We start from the raw sequence: 21,332 nt of genomic DNA on the forward strand, positions 1-21,332 counted from the left end.
TCTTTCAGTGTCAGCAGTTCGAACATGTAGTGTGGTGGATTGAAACATGAGTTGCCATGTCGTATGTGACGGAGAGACATTACAGTGTCTGCCCAGCTTTCCCCACTCTTGTATGGAGCAGAGCCGTGTCATAGATGTCTCTATGGCTCTGGTGTGGTGGAATGTGGTTACTGGGTTGTCTGGTTGTCTGGTTTCTAGGTTGTAGTCTGTCAGCACCTGTCTGTCAGCTTGATCCACATGTGCAGACCTCTTTCCTGCGGGGCACTCTCCTGTGGTATGACAGCTTGAAGGATTGCCCTTTCATTTTACCAGTGATGATACGGCAGGTCATTGTAGATTCCCCTCTACTTTAAAGTTTCCATCGGAAACGACAATTCAGAAAAGTCATGTACTGTTCTGAAGTGTTATTTCTGGAGGATATTTTAAAATGTAAGCCCCTTTCAATGGGCCCCATATGATGTTTTATTACATCTTAAAACAAAAACAGCCTGGAGTAATCTCAATATATGAGCACTATTTCTAAATATTCATTCTTTTATATATATGGCATACTGAAATGGATTCTTTTTGCAGCTTATTTTAAGTTAATTCCTCTCAAGACAACTGTACTTAAAATAAAAACAATAACGGAAAAACACAGGTGCACACACACAAAGCACCTGTGCGTAGATATAATTAATGAAAACAATATCAGCAGTGAGTCCTAACAATTATTAACAAATATAACAGTGCAGCTAAATGGCCTCAACTCAAAGTAATAACAAAGCGATAAAAGTAAAACAATATGATGGGTTTTTAATATGCAGTTTTTTTTGTAAGGAAAGAAAAACACATTTTTTATTGTCTTAGAATGCATTAAATTGACAACAGCTATTGGATATGATTCATGGCATTTGTGTGACAGAGAGATAGAGAGAGAATGCGTTACAGAGTGCGAAAGAAAGACAGACTGTGAGAGAAACGGACGAGGAAAAAGAACAAGCAGTCACAAATGTCTTTCCCGCTGATTGATAGGCAGCCCCCATACCTTGAGAAAAAGATGGATGATTGCCACTTTATACCATTCTCAACCACTAGGCACTTTATCATATGAGATAACAGGAGAGCTAAAGTACCCACAAGTCTCTCAATGACATTGCACCCATTCATAACAGCTTTCAGTGTTTAATTCTCTGTCTGTCATGTAGCCTAACCCTCTCTAACATTCTAAATCCAACAACCATGAGCTAGGATCAGCAATAAAAACTGAGATTTGATGGCTAAGTATAGGAATGGGAGAGGGAGGGAGAAAGAGAGAGAGAAAGCAACACAGGCAGAGAGAGAGAGGGAAAGAGAACAATGATGATGTAAAGGATGAATGAACATTACTGATGTGCAAGCTTGTTAATTAATGACCCATTTCCTTGGTCTGTGTCCCTCACAGTGAAACAAAGGGAAAGGTGGACAGAGAGTGAGAGAAGGAGAGATGGAGAGAGAGTGAGAGAAGGAGAGATGGAGAAAGGGTGATGAGAAGAGGAAGAGGGGAAAGGGAGCGGTGCAGAGAGAGAAACAGTTAAGGACAGAATGGGACGGAGGGAAAGAGAAGGGTAGAGGAGACCACAAGGAGAAGGATGGAGTGACATAAAAAAAGAGAGAGAGAGACAGAGCGAGAGAGAGAGAGAATGAGAGAACAGAGTATTTTATCCAGCTCTTGTCGGCACAGAGAGTGGGCTCATGAATAAAGCGTGACGTACGACAGAGAGAGTGAGGTTTGTTTAAAGACGTGTGAAGTGGCCGGCTGACACGATGTATAGCGCACACCAGAGCAATGTAATTATGGACCGCACGCAAGGCTCGCTGTGTACATACACATGGATTACATCCCATAAGTCAGGCTTGCGAGCCAGTGAATGAATGAGCCTGAATGGGACACAGAAAGCCTTTAGACAGAGAGAGAGGGAGCGCAGTGTGTGTGTGTGTGTGTGTGTGTGTGTGTGTGTGTGTGTGTGTGTGTGTGTGTGTGTGTGTGTACCACCACGAGTTCCCTCCACACTCGATAAAATCACTACATGACCAGGGGCTGTTTTTAGGCTTTGTTCTGACAGATTTCAATTCTTGAAAGGGATTTTTATTGTACTTTAATGTTCTCTGACCTTCATTTGGCTTCTGTATGTGCGTGCATGTGCGCGTGTGTGTGTGTGTGTGTGTGTGTGTGTGTGTGTGTGTGTGTGTGTGTGTGTGTGCACGTGCGTGTGTGTGCATGTACTGTACAGTGTGTGTGTATGTATGGGCTGTGACTGGTGGCTCTGATTGATATTCATGTTGTGGATTCACAGTGATTTGTGCGCCGGGTCAAGGCTGGCCTGACTGGCCGCTTAGCGGATGATTTGCCACGCCGCCTGCATGCCTTCAGTGGACATTTCCATATGAGCCTGTCCACTTGGCTTTGCCATTCACCTCATGCCTCTCTGCTGTCAGTGTCTGGGCCACTGTTTGTGTCATCACTGACTTGCTAATTAAGCAGGAATAGTGATTCCCGTGCTGTGCCATACTCAGGGTACTGCTTTGCAGTGTGTTTATGTATTGCATGTACATGCTTGAGGATCTGTACATGTAGTGTGTGTATGTGAGGAAATTAATGAATACCTGTCCTCTCTCTCTCTCTGTCCTTCTCTCTGTCTCAGTATGAGTGTGTCTGTCTATGTGTGTGTGTGTGTGTGTGTGTGTGTGTGCGCATCTTGAATTTCCCCTTGGGGATCAATAAAGTATCTATCTATCTATCTATTTATCTATCTATCTATCTATCTATCTATCTATCTATCTATTTATCTATCTATCTACAGTATGTGTTTCTGTCTTTTTGTCTTCCTCCCAGTATGTGTGTGTGTGTGTGTGTGTGTGTGTGTGTGTGTCAGGAATTGGAATCACCTGTGTAGCAGCCCATTGGCCTGTGCAGTGTGTGGGAGCCTGTTCTGCATCATTTAGCAGGAGAGACTTAAGACCAAATCACCCTCAGGCGCGAAGGGCACCTTTGTCCATCAAGGAAAAGCTCCGATGCTTCCCAGTCAATAGGGGGAGTGTCAGTGAAAGGACTTAAAAGAGGGAGAGAGAGAAAGAGAGAGAGATGATCGTAAAAGACGATGCACTGTATGCATGGAATACAGACTGAGAATGATAATGGAAAGGAAAGAGAATGGGAGTCATGGATATGAGAGTGAGAATGAGGAAGAGGAAGGGACAGAATCAATCAGTTCAGGTATTATTGGCAGAGAGGGGAGAGAGGGGAGAGAGGGCGGGGGGGAGAGAAAGAGGGAGGGGGAAGGGAGCGAGTTATTATTACTATTAAATGCTAATTATTTTCTTCTCTTGATGTAATTTTCTCCATTACTGCTTTGGCAACATTGTAAAACTTAGTTGTGCCAATACATCTCATTGAATTTAATTTAATTGAATCAAATTGAGTGTGTGTGTGTGGGGGGGGGGGGGGGGCAGAAAAAGAAAGTAGAGGCAGGAAGAGATGGATAAGGAAGAGAATATAGATGACAGTGGTTGTGATCTTGGGGGATGTGGTGTGGAGTGGTGTGGATGTGGACGAGGTTGATGTTGTTGTGGACTGTGGGATATGGCTTCTGTGGTTATGTGGTTAGGTGGTTGATGTTGTTGTGGGCTGTTGGATATGGCTTCTGTGGTTACGTGGTTAGGTGGTTGATGTTGTTGTGGGCTGTGGGATATGGCTGGGTCTGGCTTCTTCGGTTAGGTGGTTAAGTGGTTGTGCCAGTCAAGGGCTGTGTGGTTTGTGAATAGAGTTGCCTTCATTAAATTGAAGTAGAAATAGATAGTTTGTTGTGACAGTACTGTACAACATATAATGGAAAATGTCTATATATTTGCACACATGCTTAGCATAGCTCAACATGCCTTTATACTTAATGTATTTTACTACTATTAGCTATTTTATATAATGCTTCTTTTTCCTTTTGAAACAGTTTGGACAAACTCCTACCATTCAAACAAGAGCAACATCTGTGAGCTATGTTAATATGGGATGATAATGTACTTGTGCATGTCTAATTAGTAGATTTAGAAAAACTGAATCATACTTGACTACATGTTTCATTAGTAGATTTAGAAAGGTGGGACCATTTCCCAACAAAGCAAGTTTTCTTTCAAAGCTGATCAATTCGCGTGCAGTAGTGATTCAGAGTCCCGGTCCTGCATTAGACACTTTCACTTCTCCTGTCTGTCAGACTGAAGAGTTTTGTTTTCGTTCTTTGATCCTCATCTTGATATCCTATTCTCTCTCTCTCTCTCTCTCTCTCTCTCTCTCTCTCTCTCTCTCTCTCTCTCTCTCTCTCTCTCTCTCTCTCTCTCTCTCTCTCTCTCTCTCTCCTCTCTCTCTCTCTCTCTCTCTCTCTCTCGCTCTCTATTTCTGTCTATCTGTTTTAGCACCCAGATCCATTTTACAGTGGCTATTGATTTCACTGCTTCTAACGGTAAGTATTCTCACAGTTACTTTCATCTACTGAGGCTGTTTTTTCCCCATGTTGTGTCCGTGCTACCACCCTGACAGCGCATTTTGTTTTCCTGTTAGCATTTTCAGATAGTGCACACATCGAAACAAGACAAGACAAGTTGCTTAAATTGTTTTCCTCTCTCTCTCTCCCTCTCTCTCCTCCTCCAAATTGATTTGCAATTAACAGGGTTGGGTTCTTATGAGTAATTGCATGAATTAGTGAAGTTTTACTTTGCTGGGCGGCCTGATGGCACACCGGCAATACTTCATTCAGCAATCATGCAATCACAATCAAATTAGCACTTGCATCCAGATGCAGCGGTGAGCTTGTTCCTGGAAGTGCTTGGATGGGTGGGGGGTCTGGCTCAGATGTGGCTCTGATCTGGCCCGAAGCCGGGCAAGATCCCCCCAACGGTTTAACAAAATTGAGCCTGGTAATTTAAAAAGAACGTTAGACAAACCTCTCAACAGTTAGGGGCTTGTTTTGTGTAACAATTTCTTTTGGAGGATTAGAAAGGATTAACTCACTCAGTATGCACAACCCTTTTTAAAAAATATATGCTATTATATTTTACATACTGAGTAACAGAGTGTAAGCACAGTGAACATGTGAACATATGAAGAGTTCTAAACGCCTTACTGTCCACCTCCGTCAATAATGAGATAGCGATTGTGGGTGAATGCTCTCCACAAATAGTATGTGTTGATCAAACTATTTTGCTTCAAAACCCGCTAAATACCACTCTCTTCCTGGTTCAATCAATTTGTAGGCAAAAACCTATAGGAGCCTGACAAAAAAAGGCCCATTTAAAAGTGGTCAGACAGATTTAGAGGGTTTTGCATCTGAACTCTTCATATATTTATCAAAAGAAATATCATATCATCGGCTGAGATAACAGACTAGTTGAGTTATATAGTTGTATTATTTCACCTGTGTTATTAGTATATTAAACAATTCTTCATAACGTTATAACAATGTAATGAAAGGTTTATTGTAGCGCAGTTGACATTTTTGTGTTGACATCCTACTCTTTTCCCTGACTCCACATTGGGCTATTCACCTGGCTTTGATGAAGTGTGTGTGTGTGTGTGTGTGTGTGTGTGTTTTGTTCATCTTGATTCATGACTCAATAACTCTCAACCCACCCCTCTTCCTCGGCAATCCCAGGTAACCCATCCCAGTCCACCTCCCTACACTACATGAACCCCTACCAGATGAACGCCTACGCCATGGCCCTGAAGGCAGTAGGGGAGATCATCCAGGACTACGACAGCGATAAGATGTTCCCCGCACTGGGCTTCGGAGCCAAGCTGCCTCCTGATGGCAGAGTCTCACATGAGTTCCCACTGGTGAGGGTCATAAACACACACACACACACACACACAGAAACATACGTACACACACACACACACACACACACACTTACATACATGTACACAGCCATACACGCACACACTCACACACACACGCACGCGCACACACACACACACACACACACACACGCATACACACACACACACACACAAACACACACACACACACACACACAATGTGTGTCGTCCTCGTTACCTCTCCATTCCGTCACTAATCTGACCCCTTCAGCCCATTAACTCTCCTTACTGTCTTAATGTTTGATACTGCGTTGGCCAGTCTCCATGTTGGACGCTGAGCCCTAAGCTCATTAGCACCAGAAGAGTGTCTCTGCCTGCTAATGCTCTCAGGGCGCTAGGACAATACCGCTAATCAAAGCAGCTGTACTGTCTCGCTGCATTTGAATGCGAGAGTTCTAATGAAGAATCCTTAGTTTCCTTTCCCACTTATAATAAATGAAAAGAGAGAAAGAGAGAGAGAGAAGGAGAGAGTGCGAGCAGCAACAGTGGAGGACGACTCTGAGGCGCTAGGCTATTAAATCCAACTGTAATCTAGTGAGTGAGTAAAAGGCTGATGACTGAGGAATACACTCTATGGCTATGCAAGGTCTCTGAGGTGTAAGCTAACACACACACACACACACACACTCACACTCACTCTCTGGTGTGTGAGTGATTGGCTGGTGTGTGAATGTACTGTGTGGCTAAGCGAGGTCTCTGAGGTAAATGAGTAAGTGAGTGTTGTTAAGTGAGTGTGGCAGGTTCATTACTGAGGTCCTTATACTGACTGTGATTAAGGAGTCAGTTATGAGAAGTCAATGTGATTTAAACTCATCTGCAAGAGTTTTATAGCACAACATCTCTCTCTCTCTCTCTCACGCGCACACACACACACACACACACACACACACACACACACACATATACACACACACACACACTTACAAACACACTTACTTATACTTGCTTACTGTAAATATGCAAACAAACTTCCTGTGCTTGCATATTTAGCCATTTTTCATCTCCACTGGGCCCCTGGGGTGGTCTCTCTGTGTTTCTACAGCCTCCAAAGTGCCCCTTTCCTCAGCACTGCTGAGACTGTCAGTTTGCATTTCTCTCATTAAGGCATATTATATTTTGGTAAAGATGTGAATCACTAGATGAAAGCATGAGGAGTGTGTTTTTATTGTTTCACACACAGCAGACACCTTTGAAATGTAAAGACATGATCACACAGTGACAGAGCTTGATAACACTTTACCTGGATAGTCTGATAGACTTTATAGAGGTTTGTTGAAATTCAAGTGAAGTTATTTTAATAACTCAATATTTCAATAATTCAAGTTATTTCTTATCACTGAACATCACCTTAACCGAACCCAACCCCTAACCCTAACCATAAATTGTTAACAAAGTGTAAGCAGAGTTTGTCTATAATCTAACCATCTCTACACAATCTATAGGTGACCATGCAAGCAAAGTGTGACCCAGATATTTCTTATAGCTTTTTGAATTCTCTTACAGAATGGCATTGTCGATAACCCTTACTGTAATGGAATTGAGGGTATTTTAGAGGCGTACCACCAGAGCCTTAAGACGGTTCAACTCTACGGGCCGACAAACTTTGCTCCAATCATCAACCACGTGGCTCGGTAAGCATCCACCCGAAACCAGATAAAAGACGCTCAATCCCATTTGTTATGCATGAAACTCAAAATAAAAGTTCATCATCGCTACCTTAATCATCCACCAAGACACAATGCCGGCGATTTATGGCTATGTTTGTGCACTGAAAGTGAATTAGAGGACTTTAAACTTGACATGTTGCCTGTGAGTATGCAGGCTAGATTCAGAGGTCAGGTGATAAGTGGACAGATTTTATTTAGCGTGTGTCGTCTGAAAGCTGAGGGCAAGCGGTGCGCATGTCAACAGAAAGGATGATTTCTGTGAGATAATGATAACCCCCTGCCACTGTTTTAATTAGAAACGTCATCTCCATAGAGCAGACTTGTGACACGCTGAAATGAAAAGCAAGACATATGACCCAGGGGTCCAGCCTGAATCCACTTATCATCGCAAAGAGTCTTTAGCTGGTGATTAATAGGGGGAAATGTCACTTTCCTCTCTCACACATAGACAAATTTGTGTCAGAACAAGGACGGCCACGTTTTCTGAAAGCTCATAAATTATTTTTTGTTGGAAAAAAAACCAGAGCCTGACATTGATTGTTTCCCTAAGTCTCTTGAGAAACTCTTAATAATATTTTCACAAATGTTGTGCACAGGGCTAACCGTGTTTTGTATACATCTTTACATCTGTACAACTTTTTGTATAACATTTGTAGGTACTTGGTGTTTTAACAAGCACATAATTACTGTGTTACATTGTGACTAATGGCATTGTTATAATGCCATAAGATTATTGTTGTGTTACACTGTACCTGATGGTTTTGTTACAATGTGTCAGTGTGTGTCCTGTTTTATAATGCCAGCATCTAATGAGGTGGACATGGGGACTTGTCTCGGCACCCTAACCTGGTTTCCTCTGCCAGTGAATGTATGATGTATGGCTCTGTTCGCGCGTGATGCTCCAGCATTCAAAAGTCATGACAAGCTCACCGACACACTGAACTATGGGACCGAGGATGGAATAGGAAATTGATTGTGTTAAATGTATAGCTCAGTGCGACAGTCCAGAGCTCATTTGTGCACAGCATTCAGTTAAAGGAATACCAGAATGTCAGGAGCCATGTCTGTAAGCCAAACAGCAGCAGAGATCAAAGGCTGGACATGCTCCTTTCCTGTGTGTCTTACTTTTCTAAAAAAACATTATATTTGAACCAAAAACCAAACAAAACACTCCGGAGAGGTAGCTCACTCCTCCGTTCAGTCCTCCCCAAGAAACTCCACACAGTGATTTGTTGTTGTTTGGGGGACTGGCTGCGTAAAGGACTGTTTTGTTCTCAGAGAATGGAGAGCTAGCAGATCTTGAGGAGGTATTCGCTGAATGTTACAAAACGTGTTTCGTGTTAAAATCGCTTAGCATTGCTTACCCTATCTTTAATTGTTGTGAACTCTGAAATTCCCATTCAGCTTTGTGCATAAAATGCAAGACCTTGTGAAAAATACTAAGGTGCAAATTCACATCACTTCCACTGAAGTCTTTTTCATTTTTTAAGGGGATAAGCCAACCTCTCATCCGCAAAGCAATGCTATGTTTTAACCTCTTCAACCACAGGTCTAATGAGAGAGTATCAGATAGGGTGTTCTGTTCTGTTCTGTTTCCTTATAACATGGTTTCTGTTTGCCCTGTAGGTACGCCACAGCTGTGCAGGATGGTTCTCAGTACTTCGTCTTGCTCATCATCACAGACGGAGTCATATCCGACATGGCCCAGACCAAAGAGGCTATTGTCAATGTGAGTGCTCTCTGGTCTGTCTGTCTGTCTGTCTGTTTGTGTGTCTGACTCAAACTCTGTTTCTGAATGTCTTTCTTCACATTACACATTCTGTTCCTCTCTCTCTCTCTCTTTCTCTCTCACACACACACACACACATACAGTACGGTACACACACACACACACACACACACACACCGGTACACACACACACACACACACACACACACACACACACACACACACACACACACACACACACACACCGGTACACACACACACACACACACACATACACACACACACACACACCGGTACACACACACACACACACACATACACACACTGTGATTCTTGTTTACTTTCCTCATGTCTCCCTTTGCGTCTTGTTCCTTTTTGGTATTTTTATTTGTTTGAAGCTGTGTAGTGCTTTTTGGGACACAAACAGAGGAGTTTTTTTTTCACATCTCTCTCCCTCCCTTTCTCTCTCTCTCTTTCTCGTTCCCTCGCTTCCTCTCTCTCTCTCCCTTCCTCTCTCTCGCTCTCTCTCCCTCCCTTCCTCTATTTCTCTCTTTCTTTGACTGTCTCTCTCTCTCCCCCTCCCCTTGTATCTTTCTTCGTCAGCCCCTTTTTCTCCTGTTTACATATTCCCACCACCCTTCTTTGTCTTTCTCTTATTTCCCTTTTTCCCTCTCTTTCTCCGTTCCTCCCTGTTTTCTCTGTCTTTCTTTTCTTTTCCTTGCTTTCTCTCCTTTACCCCCCCTCCCCCCCTCCCCCTCCCCATCTCACTTTCTCTCTGCTCTCTGTGGAGAAGCTTGGCAGCGTCCTCTCTGCTGTCTGCTATTGGGTGTACTCTGGGCGCCTCTGCTCCACTTTCTCTTCTTTGAATATTTCAGGACAACATTTGCATTTTTTTTTGTCTGATGTGTTTTTGGTGGTGCATGTCATCATGTTAGTTTATTATTCAGGCACAAACTATCACTCAGAAGCGTACGGGATGAAAGCTGAATACTCCTCCTAGTCATATCTTTGTGTATTCTCCAGTGTTTGATCTAGTATTGAATCCTGTGCTTGGAAGGCAGTATGTAGGATCTTACATGCTCTTCCTTTATACACAAGACCTTGTTGTTGCGTGGTTAAAAAAGGTAAGCATGTGAAGGGCTCTAGACTACCCTCTCCCTTTGTGTCCAAAGCTTGATTTGTTGCTAGGCAGCAGGAGTGCTACTGTGTTGTCCTACAGCAGGTTGCGAGTGTTGTGACGCATCACCATGGAAGCATCGGAGGAGCCCATCAGCTCGCCATTGGCGTTGATATTCCAGCAGACTGGATTTAAAGGGAATTTGCGACTGTTACTCACATCTTTAGAACAGCCACACCTTCCTTTTAAGATCTTGTCTGCTGCTTTCCATTGCCTGAGTCTGCCATCTGGGGTCAATGACCTGCCATCACCTGTTTCATCTAAGGCCAGATGGCTTTAATACCATTTTGGAGCATCAAGGGAGCTCACAGTATACATAGCACTGCATGAATATGTACTGTACACTGTAGGTCCTCACTACTTATATTTATTTTTTGGTAACATGATATTAAAGTATCCCCAACACTAGTTGATGTATTAAATAAGATGAACACACCATAAGATCCTTTATTAATTGCAGCTAATGCATTTAATTCATGAAATATTAGTTTCAGGTGTTTTTGTTCTCTACAACATACAGTGTGATTTGGCCATTCATTAGAATGTTTCATTTTGCTATGCACTACTATTTAGTTTTACTTTATTTAGTGCCTTTAAACTGGGCTGAATGAACGCATAAATGACTGTGATCATTCACTCTCCTCCCCCTGTGAGCATTAATGTGTACTCCGCTCACATCCCTCAGATAAACTAATGTTTGCATGCTGAATATGCAGCCTTTGATGTGAAGCCTCTTCCCCTCTCTCTCTCTCTCTCTCTCTTTCTCTCTCTCTCTCTCTCAGTTTCTCTCCTGGTTTAAACCCACTGCAGTGAACAGGTGCATTTCCACACATGACAGAGAGCTGAATTAGAGCTCTTGATGTACTGTAGCCTACTCTCTCCAACAGTAGTGAGCTTGATTAATCCAACCTGGGTTTTTCAGGGCCCATTTGTGTGTGATCGAGGAGTTGTCTGATGACATGTTTAGTATCATGATATTCCAGGAGTTGTTAGATCAGTCTCATATAGGTGAATGACCGATGCAGTGATAATGCAGTAATCATTCCTAAGTAAGTTCTCCTCTGCACTGTAGCTTAAATGTTATTCAATTGCTGTAAGTTGCTTTGGATAAAAGTGTCTGCCACCTGAATAAATGTTGTATATGCAATGGGTTTACACACAATATTCTGAAGGAAGTTGTATATAGGATGAAATTGAACGTCTCAAATGCCAAAGGCATTGTTTCTAATGTAGATGTTTCAGCCAATGCCACTAAATTCCACAGTACCTCTGAGTACCAATTAGCTCTTCCACTTATGCTTAAATGCAACCCATCCCTCAGAGGCCAATATTAATTGCCACCCCACTTAAAAGTTCTTACTTTTTAAAGACATCCGTCCCACACATGCTTCTCTGTGCCCCTCTGTCAGTGTACTAGGATCCACTATGTAATGCCCCTCTGTACAGCATTTGAAGAGTTATGGACACTATATCCCCGTCTTTAAAAACATTAAAAAGTCAGGCTATTTAATTGTGCATTATCAGGTAATATCAATGAAATTGCCATTGTTGTTTTGACTGAGTAAAGATAAATAAAAAAACAATAAAAATAACAGATCTACTGAAATTACTTGGAAAACAAAATGTGAAAAAAAAGAAATATTTGGTGGATATAGCGTTTTGGAACCAAACTCTTCATTTGTTCTGATGGTGTTTTTTTCTACAGTGGCTTACCATACAGGGAAGTGTGTTGCTGTATTTTATCAGTATTTTGTGCTCACCTGAACGTCAAAGCCATAGGCACAGCTCTGGCCTCATTCTCTCAGATAAGCAGCAGGAGCCCATTTGCAGCGCTGCATGGTGCACCTTCTCACCGCTGACCTGAGATCAGTAGCAGGACAGCAGGCCCTCTCTACCGTGCTGCTTGGACTCGGAGAGCCTCAACTGGCCATCGAGATCAGCTGTAACATCAAATTTCTCTTTCTCTCTCTCTCTCTCTCTCTCTCTCTCTCTCTGTAAGTTGCTATTTAATATCAGGACACCTTGCCGGCCATTATCCCTTACGTGTTTCCCCATACTAAGTGCACTTTCCCCCCCACATACTCATCCCTTACTCGTCTTTGTTATTGCAGTGCATGCCTCTCAAGATCACGAGACTTCCATTAAACAGCATCTCCCGTTCAACCCCCTTCAGTTGTCCCCAAGAATCCCCATTTAACAGCTGCTCTATGTCTCATAGTTACACATAGCATTCGCAGAGTAATTGGTGTACATACATATGGGCAATACACCAGAGGCCTGCGGTTTCATTAGCATACGTGGCTAACCTAATAACGACGCCTTACGCTTGGGGTTGCGGTTCAATTCATTTTGTAGATTGCAGAGAGTAGCCATCTGAAGCATCCAGATGCTTGGCCTCGGTTGCTTGAGATAATGAGCCTTACAGTGCATTGTTGAGCCATAATGGTTCCTGTGAAAGGGCTTATGGGAGTTTGCTCTGCGGTTTTGGCCTTTAATGGCTCCCGGAGTCGCTACTTGGGAAGGAAGAGATGAGGGTGTGCAGGTGTAAACTGTACCTCTGAGACCAGGCTTTGTGCAGTGCTGACATAAGTTGTAGACAGTGGAGGAGGAGAGAGAGAGAGAGAGAGAGAGTCCTCGTTGATTAACTGAGATAATAACCAGTTTGTGTGTGTGTGTATTTGTCTGTCTGTCTGTCTCTGTGTGTGTTTGTGTGTGTGTGTGCGTGGTTATGACTGTACGCTCTCTTTTATGTGACAATCTATTTGTGTGTGAAATCCCCCAGTGGTATTCCTACTCTAACCAATTCCATTACGTCTCCCAGTCATCCGTCAGCTAGTGCAACCCCAGCTAGCTATTACCCCCCACACACTACACTCACTAACCACCACACACACACACTCACACACACACACACACACACACACTCTCACACACACACACACACACACACACACACACACACACACACACACCCTGATTATTCATTCCTGCTACCTTCACTCCTCCTCTGCAAATATACATTAAGATTCATTGCTTTAAAATACCTCGCGTCTCTCTGCCTGGTTTCAAGAGACGAGGTGATTGAGAGGGAGGCCAGTACGCAGCCATACACATTTAATTCCTCACAATTACATGACTGACGGATTTCTCCGCATTCTGTGTTCTCTCTAAAAGGCTGTTTGTTTTATTGTATTGAATGATTAGTGCTGTAGGGCGGTTATCATTCTTGCACCTTGCATTTCTGTCATTGTGGACCTCTGAAATGCATTGCTTTAAAAGGCTTCCAAGGCGTTGATGTGATTGAGCAACCATCCAGGATGGGAGGATACTGTGTGCATTGACTTTGTCACGGTTATGGAAATGACAGATTTGCCTCTTTGTGTTTTACAGGCTTTGTTTGTTTCCATTCTTTGATAATTTGACGTCTGAGCTCATTGTTCAATTTTGCCTCCTGTCCTGAGCTAGAGCACAGCTGTGGGTTTATCTTACAGACTTTGATCTGAAACTGTGATGAAAACTGAGAATTCAAACTAAAATAATGAAAAAAAAAAGAGTTTCAGAGTGAATGATTCAAATATGTTGAGTTGTTAAGAAATGAAGTTAATTTTTGTGAATCACTCAGATTGAAGAGAGTGTTCTCTGCCTTATATGAGGACTTTCAGCCGCAAATGCTGATTATTGTAAAAAGATTGTTTCTCATTGTGTTTCAATTGTTTCAGCACTAAATTGGATTACATTGAGGCTTTTTTCCCCAACTGTATGGCTTGTCAATCAACCAATGCTAGATTTATAAACAGACTCATGAAATGAGTGTATTCCATTTTATTTATTTCCATTTATTAGGTGGTAAAACAACATCTTTTTTGTTTCCTTATCTGTTAGGACATAATGAACAGCTTATCTGTTTTGCAGGTGTATTATGTAGATCCCTCAGAGGTCCTTAATCCCCTTTTTTCGCAGGCACAAGTGATAGAAACAAAAATGGAAAACAAATCAAGGGCAAAGAGGATTTGGATGGCATTTATGAAGAGTGCCACTGAAAAGTTGACACGACATGATGAAATGTTATTAATTCTTGTGTTTGGGTGTCAGTCGATAGGGTATGAAGTGTGGAGTCTAAAATCTTCTTCTTGTTTTGACCAGGGTGCTAAACTGCCCTTGTCCATAATCATTGTTGGAGTTGGACAAGCCGAGTTTGATGGTAAGCTTACAATCAATCAATCAATGTATTGTTTTTAGTGCAGTATCACCATGCAACATGGTCTCAATACACTTTACAAATAATATAAAAAAAGACAAAAGTTAAAAGGAGAACCTTACAGTAAAATCAGCTCTGGTTTGTACTGGTGACCATTCTAGAGATCTTAATACAGGTGTTATGTGGTTACATTTCTTAGTTTTTGGGCAGCGTTCTAGCTGCAGCATTTTGAACAAGTTGAAGACTTCTAGTGGCACAGTCAGAAAGACCAGAAAACAGGGCACTGCACTAATCAAGTCTTGATTGTATAAATGCATGAATTTGACTGCAGTCACTCATGTATTCATGTACTCGAGTGCTATATGTTCTCATGGCGTTTGATTGTGCTTTCAACTAACAATGCCTTATGCTTGGGGTTGCGGTTCAATTTATTTTGTAGATTGCAGTAGTGAGTAACCATCTGAAGCATCCAGATGCTTGGCCTCGGTTGCTTGAGTTTCTTAGTTAAATAATTCTAGGTGCAGCATTTTGAACAAGTTGAAGACTTCTAGTGGCACAGTCAGAAAGACTAGAAAACAGGGCACTGCAATAATCAAGTCTTGATTGTATAAATGCATGAATTTGACTACATGAATACACTCATGTATTCATGTACTCAAGTGCTATACTGTATGTTCTCATGGCGTTTGATTGTGCTTTCAAAATCAATGGAAGCAGGAAACTCTCATTCAATAACGTTTCCCACTTTTACACGTTTAACATTATAAAATCATCAAGGGTCAGAAGTGAAGAGACTTGGGCCAGCTTATTAAAGCAAAGTTACAGGGCAAGGGTATGACAGGTTCCTGACGATCCAGCTGGATGATCATACCAATTTTTCAGATAACAATTTGTTGCCAAATAATGTTGGCAAAGTGCATGAATTACACCTGTCTGTAGCACTACTCAAGAACTTTGCTCAAAAAGCTGCCCTGTGTATCATCACCTCCTAAAGCATAACTATGCTTTTATTTTGTTTTGCCAACTCTGGACAGTGTCCCCAATTAGAGGCCTTATGCCCAACTCTTCGACACAATTCTGTACCGTTCCTGATTTGGATGTAAACACTTTTCGAGTTAGAAAGGCACAGTTGTTTATGCCAGGGCTTTAGGAGTAATTTGGGGTAGTGTTAAAGGGTATTGTGCAGATGGCCAGCTGTTGGACTCGCAACACGTTTCTCTGTTTGCTCAGGAGCATTAGCATAGCTCAACATCTGCTAGCCACGGTTGAAGCAAGGAGCTTCTCACTTAATTAGGGTGCTGTGTTTTTGTAAGCACTTGTGGCCATAGTTTTTTCAAACAGAAGGTTTAGCTGAGATGGTGACTAGGGTACACACACACACACTGCAACTTAAACTTCACAGGGATACTGACCTGAGTTTATTTTTCCAGCTATGGTGGAACTGGACGGTGATGACATCAGGATCTCCTCACGAGGGAAGCTGGCTGAGAGAGACATTGTTCAGGTACTATAGCTAGCGCTCCCAACTACCACTTAACTCATTTCAAACCTCTATAAGGTACACAATATGATCAAGAACATCAGAACACTAATTCAACCCGCTACAAAAACTACAATATGGCTAAGGAGTATAGCAACTGCATCATATCATTATTACTGGCATAAATAGGTGGCATTCTAATTTCACCAGATTTTGTTTACATTTTTCTTATCCAAACAGCTAACAACATATCTGAGCTGTGAAACTTGAAACCCGTCATCTTCTTTGTTATGTAATTAATTAGGCCCATTTTGCGAACGATGATATGTTAGGCTTATTAATGTGAAGATATAATTTAAATTATACAGTATGTCAAAGAATGGCTTTCCTAGACTGTAATTGAACTACCGGTAGTTTTGATTGATGTTAGATTAGATGTTGACACCAAAAGTGTTGTGCCACGTGTTCTGCAGTTTGTGCCGTTCCGGGACTACATGGACCGTACAGGGAACCACGTGCTGAGCATGGCCCGGCTGGCCAAGGACGTGCTGGCCGAGATCCCCGACCAGCTCATCTCCTACATGAAGTCCAAGGGCATCAAGCCTCACCACACCCCCACAGACTGCTCGCCGTCTACCCCTGCCTCACCTGTGGCCGTATGAGTGAGCCCCCATCTGTGTGCGAACGAGATTACCTGCCCCAGGTGTGCCAACCGACAACAGCGTTTTCATCTTTTCATCCAGTTTCCAGCCCCTCTGCACCAAACACACACACACACACACACACACACACACATACAGTCACACACTCACTCACTCACATACACACACTCTCACACAAACACACGTGACTCCTACCTGTGTTTTGAGAGTCATACATAGCGGATGGACGACGCTTCAGTACTGACCACAGATCAGGGAATTGGGGCTTTTAAGCTTTAACATTACTGGACACTCAAGCATTCGCACAGGAGAAGAAAGTCCAGGAGCAGAGCATAGCAACTGGTGTCTGTCTGGGATGGGAGCTAAGTGTTTACATAGACCTGCAGATGATTATTTAAATGAGGATTGCTTCATGTGGGGTTGCATATGCATTCAATGTGACGGCTTGTTTAACGTGTGTGCAACAGGGACTTGAGGATGTTTCTAAAACACAAGTCTAGATGGTGACGGCGACTAGTTTTAAAAGTATTACTTTGATGGACAGATTCATGTTTAGGATTTTCTCATTGTAGATGTATATCCCATGATAAGTTTTTTGTAGCTCAGAAATGATTAGAAGCCTCTGTACTGTAAATACTAGTGTAAAGCATGCCACTGTCAACACTCAACACTATCAACTGTGCAATATGTCCTTTGGACTATACTGGCTAACTATATCCAATTCCAACTGAAGAAGAATATACCTTATCATGACTAATAGTGGCAAACATCTCATTTAAAACAAAACAAAAAAATCCCTGTTTTTGTAGTGAATGCACTGACTGCAATTCTTACAAAAAAGCACAATATTATTCTTCTAGCTGGGATCAATGAGTATCACAAACCAACATCAACCACAATTGAGATACATTTCATTAATTTGCTTCTCAACCTTGGGCATTAGAAAAGCATTGTGGAAGATGATTGTATTGCTACAAAACTTTCCTATCACTAAACTCACTAAAATGAATATTATTGGATAATAGGCATAAATTATCAGTCAGAATGACTCTTCTGTTGGTAAACTACATTCATAGGATTGGTATTACTGATTAATAGGTATTCAGATAATAATTATAATAATTTCTGAAGAATTTGTCACTTCAGAATCCTTCTCTCACCAGGTTGCAGTATTCACTAATATGTATTTGATCAATCAGACCTGTGCAAATGTGTCTGACATTTAGATTTTTGATCTAATAGATCAGTATTCATTCTGTCTGTTTGTTTGTTTTGAATTCACTGTTTTTATTATCAAACAAAGCAATGCTCAAAATCACAAAAACATACATTTCAATACCCCCCACACCCACCCCCTTCATTCTAATATTTAATTCTGTTAAATACAAACACTACGGAGCCCCAGGGCTTCATTTTTTTTTTTTTCATTTGTTTGTTCCTAGCAGAATCAGTATTTTAACTTTTCCAGTATTGCGTTCCGCCTTGAAATTACTGTTCCCGAACCGGTTAGAATCAAATTAAAAAACGGTTAATAGCCACCTGGAAGCTTGTAGTTTTAAGCGGTAGCATTTTAACGCTTCCTGGTTCATAAGAAAAAAATCTCCATGGGCGAACTCTCACTCTCCTGGACTGTTTATGCGCGAGTCAAACAAGAGGAAATGGGTTCAAATTGGCTTCACACGTCTCTATTGAAGTCTACGGAATGGCTGTGTCCATATCTTTTACCGCCACAGTTAACGCTTGCTAATAGCTATACAGGTCACATTAGCATGTCGCTAGCTAGCGATTTTCAATGTTAGGGGTGACTTGCACCAACAAAGATTAAATTAATATGTCTAATCAAGGATTTGTAGATCTAGGTTTGAATTTAATTTGAGCTGTGTTGCACCACTTAATTTTAAGCCTGGTTTAACAAATCCACAATTAAAACCTTAACCTGTGATTAAAGCCTTGGCTGGTGGGTTGTACCAACAAGGACTAAGTTTAAACCTGGACTAAATCAAGGTTTATCCATTAAACCTAGTTTAAAGATAATCAGGTCACTTCCATGTTTAATTGCGTTTGTTTTTTATTACAGATTCCTTGTTGAATTGGTACCTCCTTGAATCCATGAATTCCTCATCATCATAAAACTTCATAGGGTTGAGATTGTCTCTTACTTTCCTTTAGTCGATTTCTTCAATCCATCTAATATATGCAGCCATTTCAAAAAGTTAAACCACCTCAGGAGCAAGTTTAAAATGAATCCCTAACTGAAATTTAAATCTGAGTTTAAAGCAGTCGAGTAACAGGATTAAAATGAATCCAGGTTTATGTGGACATTTCAACCAAGATTAAAAGGATGGTTTAAATGTAAACCTGCCTACAGTATAAACTAGGTTTTATAGGTTTATAAACTAGGTTTAAAGTATGGTGCAACTGGATTGATGAATAAACCTTGATTTAATCCATGTTAAAACGTAATCCTTGTTTGTGCAACCCACCCCTAGTTAAGGGCGCGGGAAGGGGGGTGATGAGGGTGCTGCAGCACCCCCTGCTGGCAGGAGATAGATTTTTTAAAAAGATTTTATATTTTTTTAAATAATTACTAATTCGCTGTCTGACATTATTTATATTTTTGTATGTGAAATGATGAGTCAAATAGCAAAAAAGGGTTATGGATAGGTTCGAATATAGGCTACTAAAAATGAACAGTTATAGAGATCAACGTGAACGTGAGTCAGTTAGGCTACTGTAAGAACCGTAGCGTGGTTTCACACTATGTTATAGCGATCAAGTGTGTAGGCCTACGGTTGATATAGGCCTACATATTCTATGCGATTTACACGTTCAAAAAAAGCATGGATAAGCTGAAAGATACTAATAAATGTATAGCTAGTGAAATCATTTCACTATCCTAGTCGCTAAGATAGAAATTATTAGGACACATACTTGCTGTGGAGACGACACACTTTAGGCTATTCAGAAATTATTTGCAAGATCATTGCAGCCTGATTATTAGCCTATATTTAAAGCTTATACCATGGTCTAGGTTGAAAAGGGTGTCATTTAAAAAGTGATATTCATGGGTTTCATCAGGTCCCTTTCCACAGGTGTATAAAATCAAGCACCTTGATTATCAATGCAGACTGCATGGTGCTTGATTAATACACCTGTGGAAAGGGACCTGATGAAACCCATCAATACTAGCCTACACCTATAAAATTATTATGACGTTGCTTGACAACGCCTGAGTTAGTTCGCTCAGCTGTGACTTAACAACATTCCACAGCATTGCAAAAACAGCTGAAAAAACGAACGACTAAACAAACTAAAACTCATTTAGTATTAATAATTGATTTCATATTTATTTATTTCGTAAGTGACCATGGTATAAACGGGATAATGCCCTTCCATGTGTCCATTATCAGAAATAAATGGACTTCGCAGAAGCAACCGTCCTCCGCTTTGCGTCGGACAGTTCACGCCTCCGCGTCGTCCATTTATTTCTGATAATGGACACCTCGTCAGGCATTATCCCTTACCTAACATCTCTGGTGTGGTTTTGACGATCAGAAAAGTAATTTTCCTTAGCTATACTGAAATAGGCTAATGATGTCAAGTGCGCTTCTGTGGGGTTAGGGTGGGCGCAGTGGACTCGGAGTGCTGTCGCGGAACATTGGAATTTGTGGCTGCCCAGGACTTTTCTAAAACTTCTCGCTATCACCCGCACACCGCACTAAAATGACGTAGGCTATTTAGCAGTCAAAATCCGAAACATGTCCAGGGTAGGGGAAGGGGGGAGGGGGGATCGTCGGACATCCATTATTTTTGTTATTCAGCACCCCTGGTCAAAAATAGGTTCCTGCGCGCCTGCCCCTAGTTCTAGTTTACATGATAGACTAGAAAAATTAATTAAGTTGATGTCTTAGACCAACATTTATAAGGTGCACAGCACAATATTTACCTCCTTTTGTTAAAAATAGGGAGACACATTTCACTTTAAGATTAACTTTATAGAGACAGTTCACAGTTCACTGCGTATAGCCAGCAAGTCCACCATCCAGACATGCGCAAACTCTGCACCAGTTATCAATTAGAAAATATTTTAATCATTGTAATAATACATTATTAACCGGTTCAAAGCCTTGACCCACACACAGACACACAGACACACACACACACACACACACACACACACGCACCAGCCCCTCTTTCTCCCTCACACACACACATAAAGAAAAGACTTACACTCACACACTCGTATGTGTGCAGAGAACACACTGTACTTAAATGCAACCACTTATCTGAGATTAGACATGGTGTGTGTTTTGAGACAGGTTGGAATTGATCCTGAAACCTGCCATATTTCCCTCCAGTGATGGGGAAAGGATACCTGTAGTAGTACAATACTAATGCCTTTAGCCCCACCACAGAACCATAATCAACTTTGCCATATGCGATCTGTTAGAACAGCACCATTGTACAACTGTAGTCATTCCTGTGGCACCTTACCAAATCTTTTGTGTACTCAGAGCTGGTTAGAGCACAGTGTT

General features: G+C 41.6%; 1 protein-coding gene across 3 annotated transcripts in view; it reads left to right on the forward strand.

The window, feature by feature from the left end:
• The window catches only part of cpne5a (copine Va), a 97,969-nt gene extending 78,632 nt beyond the window's left edge, over positions 1-19,337 (forward strand). For all 3 annotated transcript variants that reach the window (XM_042098829.1, XM_042098830.1, XM_042098831.1), the window contains 7 exons: positions 4,426-4,472; positions 5,661-5,842; positions 7,388-7,515; positions 9,178-9,280; positions 14,601-14,658; positions 16,086-16,159; positions 16,609-19,337. In XM_042098829.1, coding sequence (XP_041954763.1) covers positions 4,426-4,472; positions 5,661-5,842; positions 7,388-7,515; positions 9,178-9,280; positions 14,601-14,658; positions 16,086-16,159; positions 16,609-16,797 — 781 coding nt within the window. In that variant the 3' untranslated portion in view covers positions 16,798-19,337. The remainder of the gene's footprint in view (positions 1-4,425; positions 4,473-5,660; positions 5,843-7,387; positions 7,516-9,177; positions 9,281-14,600; positions 14,659-16,085; positions 16,160-16,608) is intronic.
• Positions 19,338-21,332: the final 1,995 nt, after the last annotated feature.

Source organism: Alosa sapidissima, chromosome 7 (genome assembly GCF_018492685.1).
Source record: "Alosa sapidissima isolate fAloSap1 chromosome 7, fAloSap1.pri, whole genome shotgun sequence".
Classification (NCBI taxonomy): domain Eukaryota; kingdom Metazoa; phylum Chordata; class Actinopteri; order Clupeiformes; family Clupeidae; genus Alosa; species Alosa sapidissima.